The sequence below is a fragment of the Anastrepha obliqua genome, chromosome 1 (assembly GCF_027943255.1).
Source record: "Anastrepha obliqua isolate idAnaObli1 chromosome 1, idAnaObli1_1.0, whole genome shotgun sequence".
Classification (NCBI taxonomy): Eukaryota; Metazoa; Arthropoda; class Insecta; order Diptera; family Tephritidae; genus Anastrepha; species Anastrepha obliqua.
In genome coordinates, this window is record NC_072892.1 from 182,649,572 (window position 1) to 182,667,464 (window position 17,893).

The 17,893-nt window shown below is 36.0% G+C and overlaps 1 protein-coding gene across 3 annotated transcripts; it reads left to right on the plus strand.

Moving 5' to 3' along the window:
• Positions 1 to 836: 836 nt before the first annotated feature.
• Positions 837 to 16,845, plus strand: LOC129243432 (V-type proton ATPase 116 kDa subunit a 1-like). 3 transcript variants are annotated; one of them, XM_054880439.1, is made up of 6 exons: positions 837 to 972; positions 13,571 to 13,716; positions 13,885 to 15,771; positions 15,837 to 16,062; positions 16,144 to 16,315; positions 16,391 to 16,845. In XM_054880439.1, exons 2-6 carry the CDS (start codon positions 13,600 to 13,602, stop codon positions 16,482 to 16,484), a joined length of 2,496 nt encoding a protein of 831 aa, XP_054736414.1. In that variant the 5' UTR covers positions 837 to 972; positions 13,571 to 13,599; the 3' UTR covers positions 16,485 to 16,845. The 3 variants fall into 3 exon arrangements, with proteins under 3 accessions (XP_054736414.1, XP_054736434.1, XP_054736424.1); XM_054880459.1 differs by lacking the exon at positions 837 to 972 and adding an exon at positions 1,222 to 1,320; XM_054880449.1 differs by lacking the exon at positions 837 to 972 and adding an exon at positions 7,172 to 7,242.
• The last annotated feature ends 1,048 nt before the right edge of the window (positions 16,846 to 17,893 follow it).

The window sequence follows — 17,893 nt, forward strand, 5'->3', positions numbered from 1 at the left end:
GCACCACAAAAATAGGAGAAGGAGCTTGACCAAATACGCACTAAAGGGTGTAAGCGCGCATTATATATGTATTATATATGGATCTGTTATATATTTTGTAGTATCCACTATGGCCCAAAATACCCTGAAATTATTGTACAAAGGCTTTTGAAAAGTAACCATAACCGCCCCTAGAAACATTGGGATGTGTGGCCACGGTAAACTTCCTCTTCATTCAAAAAGTCGGTTGGATACTCGTAGTTAGAAACTTTGTATTGATTTATTACAGTATTAATGGACTTGTGTGTTATGCTGGTTTTTGTGCCTGGTATCTATGTCCTCTGCCGTATTTTTATAGAAGTGTCGCTCCATCGATAACAATATCTATATAAACATTCTGAATATTAAACAAATTGTTCCATAAATGAAGTTTTACAACCCTGTTCCAGCACCGCCTAGTGGGAGTTAATAATGATATTCTAAATTTGGGCCAATTTTAATAGTAAACATGGATTTGTGAAATATCGCGCTGCAATTGGCGAGTTCTAGAGAGTTTCTATGTTAAGCCTTCACAAGAACCACCCTTGGTAACTCAACAAAATAGTACACGATTTTATGCAGAATAAGCATACATTCATATATATATTAAATTAAAAGTACAATGTATAGAAAATAATAAAAAATACCTCAAATAGTTTCTACTAAATTTTCTAATAAGAAAAAAGTCTAATTAGTTAACTACTAAAGTTTGCAACTCTGTATTTAGTCAGTGCTTAGTAAGCATGATAACATCAGGCTGCGGCATTTTGTAGCTTGTGCACTCAATTGCCTATGATGATTGCATAGTGGGGTAAAAAGTGCGAGAGCAGAAATTGAACGAGCAGACGTCTTTATATTACCGACGAGACAAGTTCTAAATATAACGTCGTCGGAAACAGAATTTGTGTACCAACAAATTTTTTTTGTGTTTTGTACGTTGAAAATATTGAAGCGGTAAGCAAGGTGGACCATACCACAATATACTATAAATTAGAATGAGAATATGTAAAATTTATATTCATATGTACGTACACAAGTAACAAAAGAGTCGATCGTTAAACCAGAAAAATATTTAGGAGCGGCTAGTGCATTTGAAACAAAAAAATAAAAAATAAAATAAAAAGCTAACAGCCACACAGTGACTGAGCAAAACAAGTAAGCAAATGAATAAACAAACCAATAACAATCGACCTGGTCTAACGAGGCCACGAGGCAGCAAGTGTAATAGTCAGACGATTCTCTATCAGCTTCAACTCAAAATTCAACACAACCTGAGTGAAATATTCGCTTATTTATCTATAGGTGTGTGTACTACAATAAGTATTTACAAAGTCAATACTCCCCTTGCGGAGTGGTGCGCGGGCAGTGTGTTTCATATGTATGCATTTTAAAAATAACAGAATTGGAAATGTTATATGCCTATAATGGATATAAGGCAAAAGTTAAAAAGGAAAAATAAAACAAGTGTAAAAAATCATTTAATTTAATGTGAATTAGCGCACAATTAACGACAGATAAGATGAAATGCTTATGGCAAAATGTAGCAAAGTTTCCACCTGTGCATTTCAAGGCGATTCTTGTACTCGTATTTTCGAATTTAACGAACTTTCAGTGCTTCATCAAATAATACTTTGCGTTTGTGAATGGACCTTTTGTTTCAACAGGCTTACACGTTTATTACAGCATAGGCGACATGTTGTGTTTTATGTCACTCTGAACTTATTTTTAGAATGAAAGATAATTTTGTAAATGTTTGGGTTTTGGCTTTGTACATATAATGTATTGAACATTTTTACATAGAAGAAGAGAAATACACAAAAATTCAGATTTGCGCATTTATGGTATTTCCAATTAATAAAGAAGGTAAATGTGGTTCGCTCTTTGTGTTTCACACCTAATACTGCAAACGTTGTAAATAAAATATTATTGTAATGTACTTATATAATAAGTGTGTATATTTTTTAAATTTATATCCAAGCAAATGCGCTAAAGTACAATTTGAAAAGAGTAAAGTGATCTTTAAAATTTTCTAAAACCCTTTTATCTATAATTTTATGGTTTTCGTAAGTATTGAATGACAAGTTTTTCATATAGTAGAATTCCATTCGTGAGTTGTCATGAGATCAGAAAAGATAAAACGGCCTGCTGATAAGAAAATAATCAGCCAATTTGCCGAAAAATTAGTAGCACGTGATCGTCATTTACATCAGCGGGTGGTTATAATCACTAATATATGTACTAAGCAAACACACTAACTATGTATATGTATATATGGATATGTACTATATACATACATACAAATATTCTCGATGTCTCAGACAACAGCTACTTACGAGACTACTATAGTCATGTAGTCATGTGAGGTCGCAAATTGTCGCCGTGTGACTGATATACATACATACACACATATGTATCCAATAACACTCCCAATGTTACTCCATTTCGCCAAGTGGCTCTCCTACCAGCCTAATCAAGCTGATATTCAGCTACTGAGCTTTACACACTCATCGTAATTATGACCGGTAGACGTGCGCCGATAGGCGGCGCTCAGATGTTACCGTTCATGTGACTTTTTAGTATTTTTATATGTACTCGTATGCCTTTGCACCGGGAGTGACTTTGAAACCTTTCGAGACTTTTTGAGCGTTCTAATGGATACTGGTGATCTGGTAGTTGTGGCTCTCAGCCGGTTGTACTTGACTTTACAGCTGCTCTCCAATGCAAATTCTCGGTGGCTGCATTTGTATATGTATGTTCTTATGTTTGCATATAGAAATATGCATAAATATATATGCAGATACATGTATACGTATATATTTGTACATATGTGTTTAGATACACGTAAAGATATAGATAGAACATAGGTTAACTCCTTGCAGAAAATCAAACCGCTTCCAACTAGCTGGCAACTAATCTCTTTTGGACCTGTACTACACGTCACACAGTCCCAGGCAAATGATTTGAATGCTATTTTTTTTTATGGCTATTATCCATTTTTCACTACTTAGTTTAGTAGTTTAGTTACACAAAATTTATGAAACCAGTAATTTAGAACTAGTTCTCTGCATGCATATAAGTAAATGTGTTCGCTAATAGCAAAAAAAAAAGTGTAGTATAATCGCAAATGTTGTTTGTACGTGAGTTTGCTGGCTTTTAGCTGGGTGCCTATAATTGATAGAGAATGAAAGTTCTCTGAATACCCGTCCCAGTGGTGTTGCTTCCGCCTGCATTTTGGGGACCCTCAAAGCTTTATTTTGTCTTTTTATTTTTTGTACGCTTTTCCTTTTTTCAGTGTGGTTCGCAAGGTTCGTTAGTTTTTGCATTAGCAAACTGTTTGTGTGTAGGCGTAGTGATTGTGTTTGCTTGCTTTTTTAGAGGTTAACGTTCGCTGCAAGGGCAGTGAGCCAGGCGTTAGCCAGTTTGCGAGAGGAGTTTTAGGGTACAAATTTAACACCCATAAATCGCTATGCCAATGATGTCTGCACATAAGTATATATGCATACGAATCTTTAAAATTAGATTTTTAAATTATCTCTTAAGTATTTTATTCTAATTTTGTCTTTAAGTACATACAAATAACATGAATTATTTCATAAACTGAGCAATTTTAGATAGATAAGATAAGGTAATAAGCGAATAAATTTAAAACCACACAAGCTGGTAGTTGTGGCTGCTCTTATGTGTCCCACTGTCATTATAATATAATATTAATAATATCGTGTACAAAATATTTAAAATTTGAAATAGGATTTGTTTTATATAATATATTTGTTTTAACAATTTTTTCTCCTTTCTGGGAAAGCTTATTTTAGTTAATTTTGCGTTTAATATGTTGTATGAATCGATTGTCCAGAAGCGCATTCTGCGGTTATTTGTCACAGTTATATTTTGTACATTTCCTTCGAATTGCCAATGCAAGTTGCTTATTCATTTATGTAGATATGTATGTGTATTATTAATTGGTAAGTGCACAAATTAAAAAACCAAAATGTGGAGAAAAACGGCTTCAAAATGTTTTCAATTCCCTACTAGAAGCCAAATGGGTTGGTGCGTGACTACTATTCGGTAGTGCCCGCGCGTGAAAAAGGAAATGATAGAAAGCCTTTTCTAATAGCGACCGGCCCTCGACAGGCACTGGTAAACCTCTGAGTGTACTACTGCCATGAAAAAGCTCTTCATGGAAAAAATCCATTTGCTGTTCGGAGTAAAAGTAAACGTATATATTTTCATCAAATGATGTACTGTTAATTGATATCGCCATGAATTTTCTACATAGCATCAAAGAAGAGCATGTGCTATTTTCTGTACACTTACCTAGAAAATGTTTTTTTGGATTACGTCCCTCTTGCAATACCTGAGCGAAATGTATATATGCATTGTACGCAATCACATACAGTGGTGGCTACATCAAGGCAACTATTGACCTAATACAGAAAAATGACACATTTTTTTACTTTAATTTTGTACAATGTCGATTGAAAGTAAAATTATTTTAGTTTCAAATGTTTCCGAATTAAACAAAATTCATCCTTATTCATAGATAGACATAATAACATTTTTTATAAATCAAAAAACGTGTGGCCCACGGTAACCTACCCAAAACTAGCTAATGGTCTGATACCTTGAGAGTACAACAGGCAAAAAAAGGGATCCTGAAATTGTATCGCCATAATTAAATATTCAAATTAGCAAATATCGACGAGTAGTGTTCGAACACGCCTGTCAAAAGCTTCATTACGAGATTGAAATCCAATTCTGCTTTTTCATGGCAAAAATACACTCGGAGGTTTGTCATTACCTGCCGAGGGGCGGCCGCTATTACAAAAACTTTTTCTTCATTTTCAGTATTTCATGCACGGAGATTTGAAACTTCGTACTCCGAATGGTAGTCTCGCACCAATTCATTCGGCTATGGCGGCCGCGTATGGGTCAGTTAGCAAATGCAAAGCAGTTCTGTTAAGTGATGAGGCTGAATTTCTCTAATTTAATAGATCCTTGTTATTGCAAGAAAACAGTAAAGGGCGATGGAGATAACATCATGTTGTTGTTGTTGTAGCAGCATAAGCTTCCCCATACATGTACGGGGAGTGCTGCTGGAGGAACAGTCCTTGGTGTGATATAAATCCGGGTCGTTTTGGGTAACGTTGTTTGTTAGTATACCGGTCTGGGGCTGCCTTTCAGCAAGCCGAGTTGGGCCTTTATATGAAATTAGTGGAATTATGGACCAATATCAGTAAAAAAATATCTTAGAAACTTCGTTGCCACTGGCCCTTGTAGGTCGACATGCTCAAAGATTGAACGCACCTCATTTCAACTATTGCAGGAGCTGCAATAATAAGGAGGAGGAAGAGTTTGTCAGATTTCTTCTCTGTCATTGTCCTGCATGTCATGCCACTAGGTTTAGATACTTTGGCTCATTGTTCTTGAATGATACTGATGATCTTAGGGATATACTCGTAAGTTTACGCTCGATCAATGGCTTTGCACTTAAAACAAAATGATTTAACGCGGCAGTCAATCTCATTGAACTCCATTGATAATTTAAATGCCAAGATGATGTGGAGCAGTGATAAAAAGTAATGGCTTTGTTATAAAGTATTAGTTTAGCATATTTTTCAAGTTGTTTTGTCCATACACGCAGTTGTTACAAAAAAAAATGAATTATTTGTTTTCCTACGGATGGATTCTGTTTAACCGTTTTGCATTACCGCTGGAAATGCGCGATGCACCCCGAATCGGCAAGACGTTTACTGTTTGTTCTAACGAAAAAGAATGTTACAGGTTTTTATTTTATTTTTGGTAATATTTATTTTCTTCAAAATTTAACAAAAGAATTGTTTATTTTGGACTATTCCGTTCTTGCTGATCATAGAGGGTTTTTGTTCGTGGTTTATTCCGTCTAATGATACAAAAGGGTTAATTTGAAAACATTTACGCATACCAAAATAAAACGATTTAACTTTCAATCAACATTCTATAAAATTAAACACAAAAAAATGTAATTATTCTTTAATATGGCAAAAGTTGCACACGACTTAGCCACCACTGTTCATATACTTCCGCGTAAGCTAAATATTAAAAGGCTTTGGCTGAATGGGTATTAACACACCTGACCTTGAATTAAATTAGGAATATACATTTCTTCCGCGTTGTTTTGAGGGCATACAATTTCATTCCTGACTTTTACGCTCGCTTTCGAGAACGCGAAATTTTTTATAACGCGTACATACATACATATAAAATATATGTGTGCGATTGTATGCCACGTTGTGTAAATATGCACGTATCCAGATGTAATTTCAATAATTTCCAGCGATCAGTCCGATTTAACATCCTTGAATGGCTATGTGTCAAGATCTAAAGCAATGCCAGCTAGGTTTAGTCCTAAAGGGTCAGTTATGGGGCATCGAAAGAAGTCATTATTGAATTTCATTCGAAGGGAACATATCAAAACGGCTGATGAATAGAATTTACACTATTTTCTACTTATCTTAGCTTATCTTATACCTTAAAACCAATAGAATAGGTGATTCAATGAAGAGTTTCGGAAAAAATAGACAGCAAACATTTTGGACACTTTCCATGTGCATATTTCGATATGTACTTATGTGTATGTATGTATGTATTTAGTATTAAATATGTAGAAATGCATGTCGCTAAGCGTTTATTTGTAAAAATTCGCCTCACGTGGTTTGCAGGTGTGGTAACCATCATGTTCCACATTTTTCGCGCTATTTTTTGTTGTTGTTGTTTTTTGTTTCATGCCGCACCCAAATAAGTTGACTTAATGAATTTTGATATGCGCGCTGGCCCATTATTTGAAAAGCGCTAGATGTTAATAAAACATTTAATGCATTTTTTTAAAGGTAAAGTTTCTACCTAAAGCTCTCGCAATACCGAACTTTTACACTGTGACGCCAAAAACGAGCCAAGCCGGAATATGTGGACGTGGACATACATACATTCATACATGCATGAAAATACTTCCACAGAGAAAGTATGGTAGAATGATATTTCATTTTGGCGACGTTCAGTGAGACAGTGTTGCTTGATGCGATGGAGATTGAGTGTTGGCTGGCGAACTGGTTGACCAGCAGCCAAATTTCCAGCATGAACTGCGAGAAAACGAATGATTATATTTAGTATAGTTGACGTTGTGAAGTTGAGCTGGCTTCAATTTGTTTGAATACAAAAGCATTTGGAGGTTTTCAAGGAAGCCACTTTGTAGGTTCATGATTGGGTGTCAATTTAAATAATTATTTGCACTAATAATGTAAATAAAGCTTAAAATTACATAGATAACACATAAAAAGGTGTACATAATATATACATATTACATACATATGTACGTAGTGATAGAAATTATTATTGTTGGCAATGTGCAAATTAAACACACGAAGTGCTAAATAATAGCAGGTGATGTGAAAATATTCGAATTCTCTCGGTACTCGTAGAAGCAAAAAGCTGATCTTATATAACTTCACTCCACGAGCTGTAGAGCGAGTTGAATAAAAATCGGAAATTGCGTAGCGAAAAAATTAAAATAAATAAGGCACACATACATATGCACCTACTAAATATGTACATACGTACGCATATGTATTGCGATAATTTGTATTCGGGGTTTTTAATTGATTTTCGCAGCCTTGAATGAGGAGGCGATCAGCGATCAACTCACTGCTAGACTTGCTAAGCAAAAGCAGCAATAACTTTGTTTTACACACCAATGCATGTGTGTATGGATTTATATGCTTGCTCACAGTATATGGGAATAATTGATAAATGATAAACTGCATGTACAAATGTATTCGTACATACACTTATAAAATAATTTTTCATGTATCATACATATGTATATATGTCTGTACGAATATATGTATGCTTTGAGGTCTATCGCAATCTTCTATCGTCACTGTATGTTATCGCCTCTTAAATACCCTGTAAGGAAAAATACTAGTTGTGAACTAGAATATTGCCTATTCACTTTTCAGGTCAACCTGTTTGTGTTCTATTATTAAAAATAATTAAAACAATTTTTTTAAAGGAACTAATAAAGAAATAAAATATAACGTATTTACTGTAGTAACATAAATAAAATTAATGCTAGCTAAATTTCGAATTAATTTGTATATGTCTGGTTGCAAATAAGTAGAGAATGAATTGCTTCAAGTGCCTATAAAAAACTTTAATTCTGGCAAAAATAGTAAGTATTACATTATTAGGTAAGTGTATGGAAATAATTCGTGCGTAAATGGTGCGAAATAATAATTTCTTTCAACGTAAATTTTTTGCAACTATTAATTACAACTTTATTTGATAGACTTGGTTATAGGGGTTTTCCAATAAATGTATTTACCAGTATCTACTTGCTTAACTAAACTTAAACTTTTCTATCTGAAAAAAGTCAACTAATTTGCACACAAATTCATCATTTTACAATTGGTCCTCTTCTGTGTTGAAAAGATCAGGTGGAGAACGACTCGGCTTTACTTGGTGTTTCCAACTGGCATCGTTCAGAGAGAAACGACTAGCGCGCTTTTTTAGACTCGGCCAAAATCGTTTAAGCGATTATCGCGCCAATCGAGAAGAAGAAACCTATTCTAGTCAATGGCGAACTAGTATGATTTCTTCTTTCTAATACCAATACATATCTGAATTATAATGTTTTTATCCTAGTTTAGATTTTCCCTGCAGGGTAACTACACTATGCACGTACATATAAGCACACATATACATAAAAAAATTGTTTGCTGGTATATGCGTGTGTATGTGGGATCCCAAATTAATTTATAATCGCCTCTGCTATCTCTGGCTTATTTAATGGATTTCTTATGTATGGAACTTAACGGAAATTGTGATATCAACGCTGGAGTGGCTGGCCTATGCGTGTAAATGATTGCACATACCATACATATGTATAAGGATACATATATACATATATATATTGAAATAAAAATAGCCCAACAAACCTTCTGGCCTGATGTCAATTCGAGTTGCATTTGATACGAAATACCTTTCTTAAATCTCCAGCGTAAATTATTTATTTATTTGTTATTAAAAATGAGGGTGTATTACGGAGAATTTTTAGTATTTTACGATACATCAAGTGGATGAAAGTTACAAAATTCAAAATTAATTCAAGTGGATTATAGTGTTTCCCAACTTTAAACAAACTTTAGTAATTTTCCACTTGACCTCAATGAGATTTCGGCGATTGGTGTCAAATAAAATAATCACTTTTGTTTATTTATTAATTTCTCATTTTCTTCAATACTTTCAATGAATTATTTAGATTAAAAGTTAATTATATGTATATATTTTAAAAATTTTAACAATAAAATTTATTCCATTTTCGCCATTTAATTGATGTGAGGTTGATATAAGTTAAACGAAATGTACATTTGCTTAGCAATGAAAAAAATCTGTTTCACGGGAGAAATTGCTTTATGAAAATATCAGTAAAGACATGTAAAAAGAAAAATTATGAAAAAGTTGTATTTCTTTTTTCAAGGAACCATATATAAAAACTAGTTATAAATTATAGAAACCAGTTAAAAAGCGAAATTATTATCCGTCGAGAAAGATGAGTATATCAGTGCCATGAGAATAGTATTTTTTTGTCAAGAAATATTTACGTTTTATTCTGTTATCGTTTTTCGAAAATGAATCACTTCCACTTTAATTCTGATTTTTCACCCACTTGCACAAAAGTGAGGTTATTTCGAAGTGTCATAAAACTATAGACAATTTTATCGTGTTTTATTATTGCCAAATATATATTTGACCTTCACCTACCTATATATTTGATAGTCGTTCCAAAAATGGTACCTCCATTTTAAGCCGACTCCAAACGGCAAATGGTTTTTTATGAGGAGCTGCATCATGGCAGAAACTTATGGAACAACATTTGATACATTTGAATTATTTATACTTAATTTGGAAATAAAATTTAATCAAAACTGCAATCCCATATGCGGTAAAGGGTTGAAAGCAAATAAACCGCTGAGGTAGGCTCCGAACCAAAATACATATCAGCAACTTTTTTAATTAATTAAAATTCCAAGGAAAATGTAAATGCTGCGGGAATGTTTCTAATGATTTCTCAAATATTCCTGAGCTTCAGCACAAGCTGAGGAATAAGATTTGAGAAAATGGTTAATATCAATCAATAAGGAAGGCTGAAACTCAACGTGAGAACCAAGGGTTTATCAAACTTTGGAGAAAAATTTGGTTCCTATGTGTGCTGGGAGCTATCTGCGTACATACATACTTATGTGTGTATAAATATACGTAAAAATAGTTGCAGTTATGCGAAAAAATCGAGCAATCTAATGGCAAGTTGCGGCTTTGCTGCTATTTCTGGTGCTACTGCCATTGTAATAATGTCATTTCATTCGCAGCATTTGTATAAACATATATTTATTTATTTATTTATATATATGTATGTATATTCATACATATTTGCAAGATTAGTTTACGCAAAAAATCGAATGACTGGGCCTCAGTATACCACATACACTATGCACATACATACATACATATGTATGCATATACATATGTGTATATGCACAGCGCTATGGGACTTAATTTGCCTGGGGCGTGAACGCGTCATCAATGCCGTAAAGTCAAAACACTTTGTGCATGCGTTTGCATTTTGGCATCGCTGTCGACGCGGTCAAACACGAGTAGTTCCATACATGCAAACACACCTACGTATATGTAATTGTGCGTACTACTGCTCGAAACCTGTAAAAAATGAGAAGCCATGTGTGCCAATTTAATGAAATAGTTCTTAATAAATAAAATTTAAGACTACGCAAGTACTCATATATCTTTCCAATCTATGCAAGTGTTTGTATCGTAAAAATTTCACGCACTAATACATGGATACAAAGATAATAAAGCAAAATAAAATGTACGCTCGAGAGCGCCTTCTCAAGGCGTTGCCTGTCTATTGTGATTGATCGACGAGTTATGTACATATGTATGTATGTATGTGTCTTCGTTAGTTCCACATTATTGGTCACATGATCGATGAATGGTGTTCTGTGACATCAGCTGAGTGCAATGTGCCGAGCACTGATGTTGCGTGCTAATTATGTTCTCACTGGTATTAAATTGAAGAAAACATACTAGTTCGTCATTGACTGGAATAACACCAGTAGTGAAATGATCAATTTATGTGCAAATTAGTTGATTGTTTTATATAATACAGTTTAGGTTTAGTTAAGAAAATAGGTACTGGTAAATTTATTAAAAATTTATATTTTAATATACATTTTTGTATTGCGAAAACACTATATCCAAGTCTATCAAATAAAGGCCAATATTTGCATGAACTTATCCACTTCATATATAGCCTCACATCACAAGTTAGTAGAATTGGAGGAACGGATTACGTACGAATACTTTTATATTATATATACTTGTCTAATAATGTAATATTCACTATTTTGCCACCATTAAAGTTCTTTTGCAGGCACTTGAAGCAATTGATTCTCTACTTATTCGTAGAAAAATCTTCTCCGCAACCAGACACATAAAAAATTAGTGCAAAATTTAACTTGAATTAATTTTATTTATGTTCCTAAAGTGAATACCTCATATTTTATTTATTTATTATCTTTTTTAAAGAACTTGCTCCTTTTTGTTAGGATTTACTTATAGTGTAAGTTTGAACCAATTTTTGAACTTTTAACCCATTGCTGTACCTGAAATAGGTTTAATTTATTTTAAGAAAAATCATATTTCGTATACACTTTTCATATGAAATAGAACATTTTAAAATGCTTAAATGGAATTGAATTGATATTTGTTTCATATTTTGACTAGTCTCAAACTGATGATTTCAGAGATATATCGTTATCGTAGGAGAACGCTGTGTTAAAAATACCACTTCCGCGTATGGAAAAGTGATAGAATACGTCCGGTTTGATCTGGAAAGTGTACTGGTAGTATCCTAGTTCATAACCACTATTTTTCCCTGCTGGGTTATAACACGAGTTCACAACTAACCAAATATTCCATATTCAGTGAAATCTAACAAACAATGCATACTTTCGCAATAATACCAGCGCGGAGATATACGAACTTCTAGAGCTAGAAACTTGGATGCCGATTGCTTCTTGTAGCCTAATAGCCAATTTGAGCTCTGGTACAGTCTTATACTGGTGTCCTTTCGCATTTTGTCCATAAATTAATTTTTTTCGACACAAAGCTAATATTTGCTTTTCCTCGTGATGGGAATGACGCCCACATCATAACGCTGCCACACAACGTTGTCCCACCCAGTTTCCACTGCATGTTGATTTTGAGCGAAGTCAAAACGCGCTTGTCTGTGATGCGTTTTCAACACAGGCTTACACACTGGTTTTTTCCGTTTTACGTAATCTGTGTACGATGGCCTGGTTGCCACCTTTCTTCTATTTGAGACGAATTTAAAAACAAATTTCGTGGCTTCCTTTTTAATTTGGTTTATTTGGCGGTTAATCAGTTTTTATTGCCTTTTTTAAAAAAGAGCGCACCACCGCCTCTGATATCTCGATTTGAATAGCCCTCCTTATGGTACAGGTTGATCTGGGCCTTTTCAGAAAAATATTACTAAAACTATTTTTCTCTGGAATTTTTAAAAAAACTTACCAGTTATCAATTTAACGCAAAAAAATGTTATTATTCAATGTTATTACTTCAATGTTTTCGGCTTCCTTATTCAGTAAACGCACGAATGTTCTTATTTTTAGTAGGATATATGAGCATGTGAGCACACTTGTTGTTGTTGTTGCTTACTTGTAAGCTTAGCACTTACAGAAGTTTACTTGGAGCAATTAAGGAGATATCATCCGATGCAAAATATAATGGACCAGGTTGCGAATGACGATGGTTTACACAGGTCTAAGATGCATATCTCAGTGTTTGAGGCATTTGAAGGGTTGTTGCTGGAACCTGTACCTGGCGTAAGCCTTCGTATGCCATGCGAAATATTGGCATTCACATTTTACCGGTGCTTGCACATGCACCGATCGTACAGGCATCTGGTTCGGCCTTATCTAGCGCTATTAAAATCATTGACAACGTTTGATACATTTCAGCGGATGAACTTCTTAAATCTTTTAATGGCGAATTTTATTTTATGAAATGCCAAAACAGATGCCAACAGACAAATTCGTGTTTAAATACATTTTTTTTGTCTTTCCCAGACCGTCTAGGTCAGATCTACGCAGTACAGGGAAATTTATGATGTGTGAAATAAATAAAAAAAATTTAAAATTCTTCAGAAGTGAATATTTTTAAACGTGCATATACAATAAATACAAATACACTTTTATTAAGCGGGATGTGTTTTTTGCATAGAAAAAATTAGAGAAAAAGTTCTTCTGCCGCGACGTTTCTTTGTTTAGGTCTGGGTCTGCACATATTTTTGTATACCCAATACGTATTGCAAAAAATATAATATATATGTAAATAGTCTGGGCATTCGGGGCATCTTTTAATTTATCGTATTTAAGTTTATTTTTGTCTTCTTTTTCTAAATTTTTAAATTTTTTTTTTGCAGTGGGATAGCGGCGAGACATCTTTATCAAGATGGGGGACATGTTTCGCAGCGAGGAAATGGCGCTATGCCAAATGTTTATACAACCGGAGGCTGCCTACACTTCTGTCTCGGAATTGGGCGAGACTGGTTGTGTGCAGTTTCGTGATGTAAGTACTGCTCTAGGAGCGGGTATCTGTTTCTACGTCATAATTATTATTTAACAAATACGCATGTATGTATGTATATATATATGTGTGTGTACGTATTAAATTGAAATGTTTTGCCATCCATTTTTTATAAATACCCTTGACAGTGATATCTTTATTTCTTTCCAGCTGAACAGCAGCGTCAATGCTTTCCAGCGTAAATTCGTCACCGAGGTGCGCCGTTGCGATGAACTCGAACGCAAAATACGCTACATTGAGGCGGAAATCAAGAAGGATGGTATTGTCTTGCAAGACATTCTCGACGACATTCCACGCGCCCCTAATCCACGCGAAATCATTGATTTGGAGGCTCATTTGGAGAAAACCGAAAATGAAATCCTCGAGTTGGCCCAAAATGAAGTTAATCTCAAGTCAAACTACTTGGAATTGACCGAATTGCGTAAGGTGCTCGAGAATACGCAAGGTTTCTTCTCCGATCAGGAAGTGCTCAATTTGGATTCTAGCAATCGCGGTCCGAATGCCGTCGAGGAGGTCGGTCCACAGAATCGTGGTCGCTTGGGTTTCGTTGCGGGCGTGATCAATCGCGAGCGTGTATTTGCGTTCGAGCGCATGCTTTGGCGTATTTCACGTGGTAACGTTTTTCTAAAACGTTCCGATTTGGACGATCCACTTAAGGACCCCACTACCGGTCATCCGATATATAAAACCGTCTTTGTGGCATTCTTCCAAGGTGAGCAGCTCAAGAATCGCATTAAGAAGGTGTGTACAGGCTTCCATGCGTCCATGTATCCATGCCCTAGTTCGCATACCGAACGCGAAGAGATGGTAAAAGGTGTGCGTACACGTTTAGAAGATCTGAAGCTGGTATTGAGCCAGACCGAAGACCATCGTAGTCGTGTGTTGGCTACCGTATCCAAGAACCTACCTTCTTGGTCAATTATGGTTAAGAAGATGAAGGCCATCTATCACACACTGAACTTATTCAACATGGACGTTACGAAGAAGTGCTTGATTGGCGAGTGCTGGGTGCCGACCAAGGATCTGCCAGTTGTGCAGAAGGCCTTGTCAGATGGCTCAGCTGCCGTGGGCAGTACTATACCATCGTTCTTGAATGTGATTGATACTAACGAACAGCCGCCAACATTCAATCGTACAACCAAGTTCACACGCGGTTTCCAGAATTTGATTGATGCCTATGGTGTAGCCTCCTACCGTGAGGCTAACCCAGCTCTGTACACATGCATCACTTTCCCATTCTTGTTCGCTGTTATGTTCGGTGATTTGGGTCATGGCCTGATTTTGGCGTTGTTTGGCGGCTGGATGGTATTGTGTGAGAAGAGCTTACAAAGGAAGAAGGGCGGTGAAATTTGGAATATTTTCTTCGGCGGTCGTTACATCATATTATTGATGGGTTTGTTCTCGTGCTACACTGGCTTTGTCTACAATGACATATTCTCCAAATCGATGAACATCTTCGGATCAACTTGGAAAGTACGATATAACACGTCTACAGTACTTGAAAATCCCACATTACAGTTATCGCCAAATCACACCACATACGGAGTCTATCCCCTTGGCTTGGACCCGATTTGGCAATTAGCCGGTAATAAGATTATTTTCCTCAACACCTACAAAATGAAGTTGTCCATCATTGTGGGAGTGGCACACATGATCTTCGGTGTTTGTATGTCCGTAGTGAATTTTGTGCACTTCAAACGTTATTCCAGCATATTTCTGGAATTCCTCCCACAAATTCTTTTCCTATTGTTACTCTTCGGATACATGGTGTTCATGATGTTCTTTAAATGGCTAAGATACTCACCGAAGGCCACATTCCAACCGGATACTCCTGGATGCGCACCATCTGTTCTGATTATGTTCATCAACATGATGTTATTCAAGAGTACGCCCCCATTAGATGGCTGCGATGAGTACATGTTCTCGGCACAACCGAACGTTCAGCAATTATTCGTCTATATCGGTTTGCTGTGCATTCCCTGGATGTTATTGGGCAAGCCACTCTTCATCAAATTCACACGCAAAAACAAAGTGCATGTAAGTGGATTTTTTGCAAAATATCTCAAATAATATGCAATATTTTTCCGCTTTTCCTCATAAAGGTCAAACACAATGGCGATTTAACTGGCAATATCGAACTGGCCGAAGGTGAAACACCGATACCGACAAGCCTCGATGAGGCCAATCACAGTGGCGGCGAACACGAAGAAGAACCCATGAGTGAAATCTATATTCATCAGGCCATTCACACCATTGAATACGTGCTCAGTACAATTTCGCATACGGCTTCCTATTTGCGTTTGTGGGCTCTATCGTTGGCGCATGCACGTAAGTGACCTCTGACGGCTACTTAAACGGCCTCGATCCATTATTTCCAAATTAATGTGTGGTTTTCTTATTTCTATGCAGAACTGTCCGAGGTATTGTGGAGCATGGTTCTAGCGATGGCTCTGAAGAGTTCGAGCTATACAGGCGCTATTGCCTTGTATTTCATCTTCGGCGCTTGGGCCTTGTTCACACTGGCCATCTTGGTCATGATGGAGGGTCTTTCGGCCTTCTTGCACACCCTGCGTTTGCATTGGTAAATGATAATGACTAAGAAATGCATTTTCGATTTTGCTAATTCCTAACTTATTTGTTTGGTTTTTGCTTTCAGGGTGGAATTCATGAGCAAGTTCTATGAAGGTTTGGGCTATGCCTTCCAACCATTCAGTTTCAAAGCAATATTAGACGGCGAAGAGGAGGAATAAACGAAACGTTGCGTTCTCCAAAATTGTTATGTATTCGCTTGATTTTATGCGATATCAGTATTGTGGTACTCTTCCCACACCTCAAAGTGCCTTCCAATTAGTTTTTCTTTTGTTTTAAACCTTTGTGGTTTTCTTGTCTGTCTGTGTCATTATGTTTATTACAGATCTTGTACGTACAGAAATACTTGTTTTTATTTAAATGCTTTTAGTTTGTTCAAATGATGACTACGTACATAAACCTTCTGTTTCGCATTCGCAAAATATTACGAAACTAGAATGCAAATAATTTATGTAGGTGTGTCTGTCCATCGGTATGATAATATTGTTTAATAAAGTTTGTAGAAGAGAATAAAGCAAAGAGTATCGATGTAGTTTTTTATTTCAACTTAAAATCAACTCACCAGAGAACTTTTGTAGGGCACATAGAACTTCTAGTAAAAAATTACAATAATAAATGAAAAATGTAAGCAAAATGGTTTCTGATGGTGTTATTGAGTAGAGTTCACAAATTAAACTGAATATATCTTCCCGTTTATTTTTTCACTTGTCCGCTTGTTTTCAATATTTAGAAATTGTTATCAATCAATCAATGCAGTGATCGATTACTCTTTGATACAACGGGTGCTTTTCTTAGCTGCGTGACAACTATTGATAATGATAATGGCGGGCGCCCCTAGGCAGGTAATGGCAAACCTTCGAGTGTATAAAAAGTATCTGGCATTCGGAGTCGGCTTAAAACAGTCGATCCCTCCATTTGGGTAGCAGCACCAAAATGAACCCCATAAATAGGAAGAGGAGCCTGTATGCATTGACATTTCATCATGGAAAGACTTACGCCTCCACAACGTTTACAAATCGTACAATTGTATTACGAAAATGGAAGCTCTGAGAAGTATTCATCGCGAGCTCAAGCCAACTTATGGCGTTCATAACCGTCCTACCGCGCGCACTAGTCGGCAAACCACCTGCAAAATTGAGTATAATTTTACACAATTGGACGATACTCGACCGATTAGACCACGTATATCCCGAGAAGAAGAGAATATTGCGGCTGTAAATGAGATATTTGCTGAAGACCCGGAAGAATCGATTCGGCGCCGATCTCAACACTCGGCCTATCTTATGGCACCACTTGGGTGATTTTACGCAAAGATCTTGGATTGGAAACATGTAAAATACAGCTAGTCCAAGATTTGAAGTCACCCGATCTTGAAAAACTTTTCGAAGATCCGCATTTTGGGCCCGAATTTTGTTCAGCGATAAAACCCATTTTTGGCGTAATGGCTACGTCGATAAGTAAAATTGCCGTATTTGTGCTGAAGAGCCCCCAAAGCCATTCAAGAGCAGCATTACATCCATTGAAAGCAACAGTTTGGTGCGGTCTATGGGCTGGAGGAATCATCGGCCCA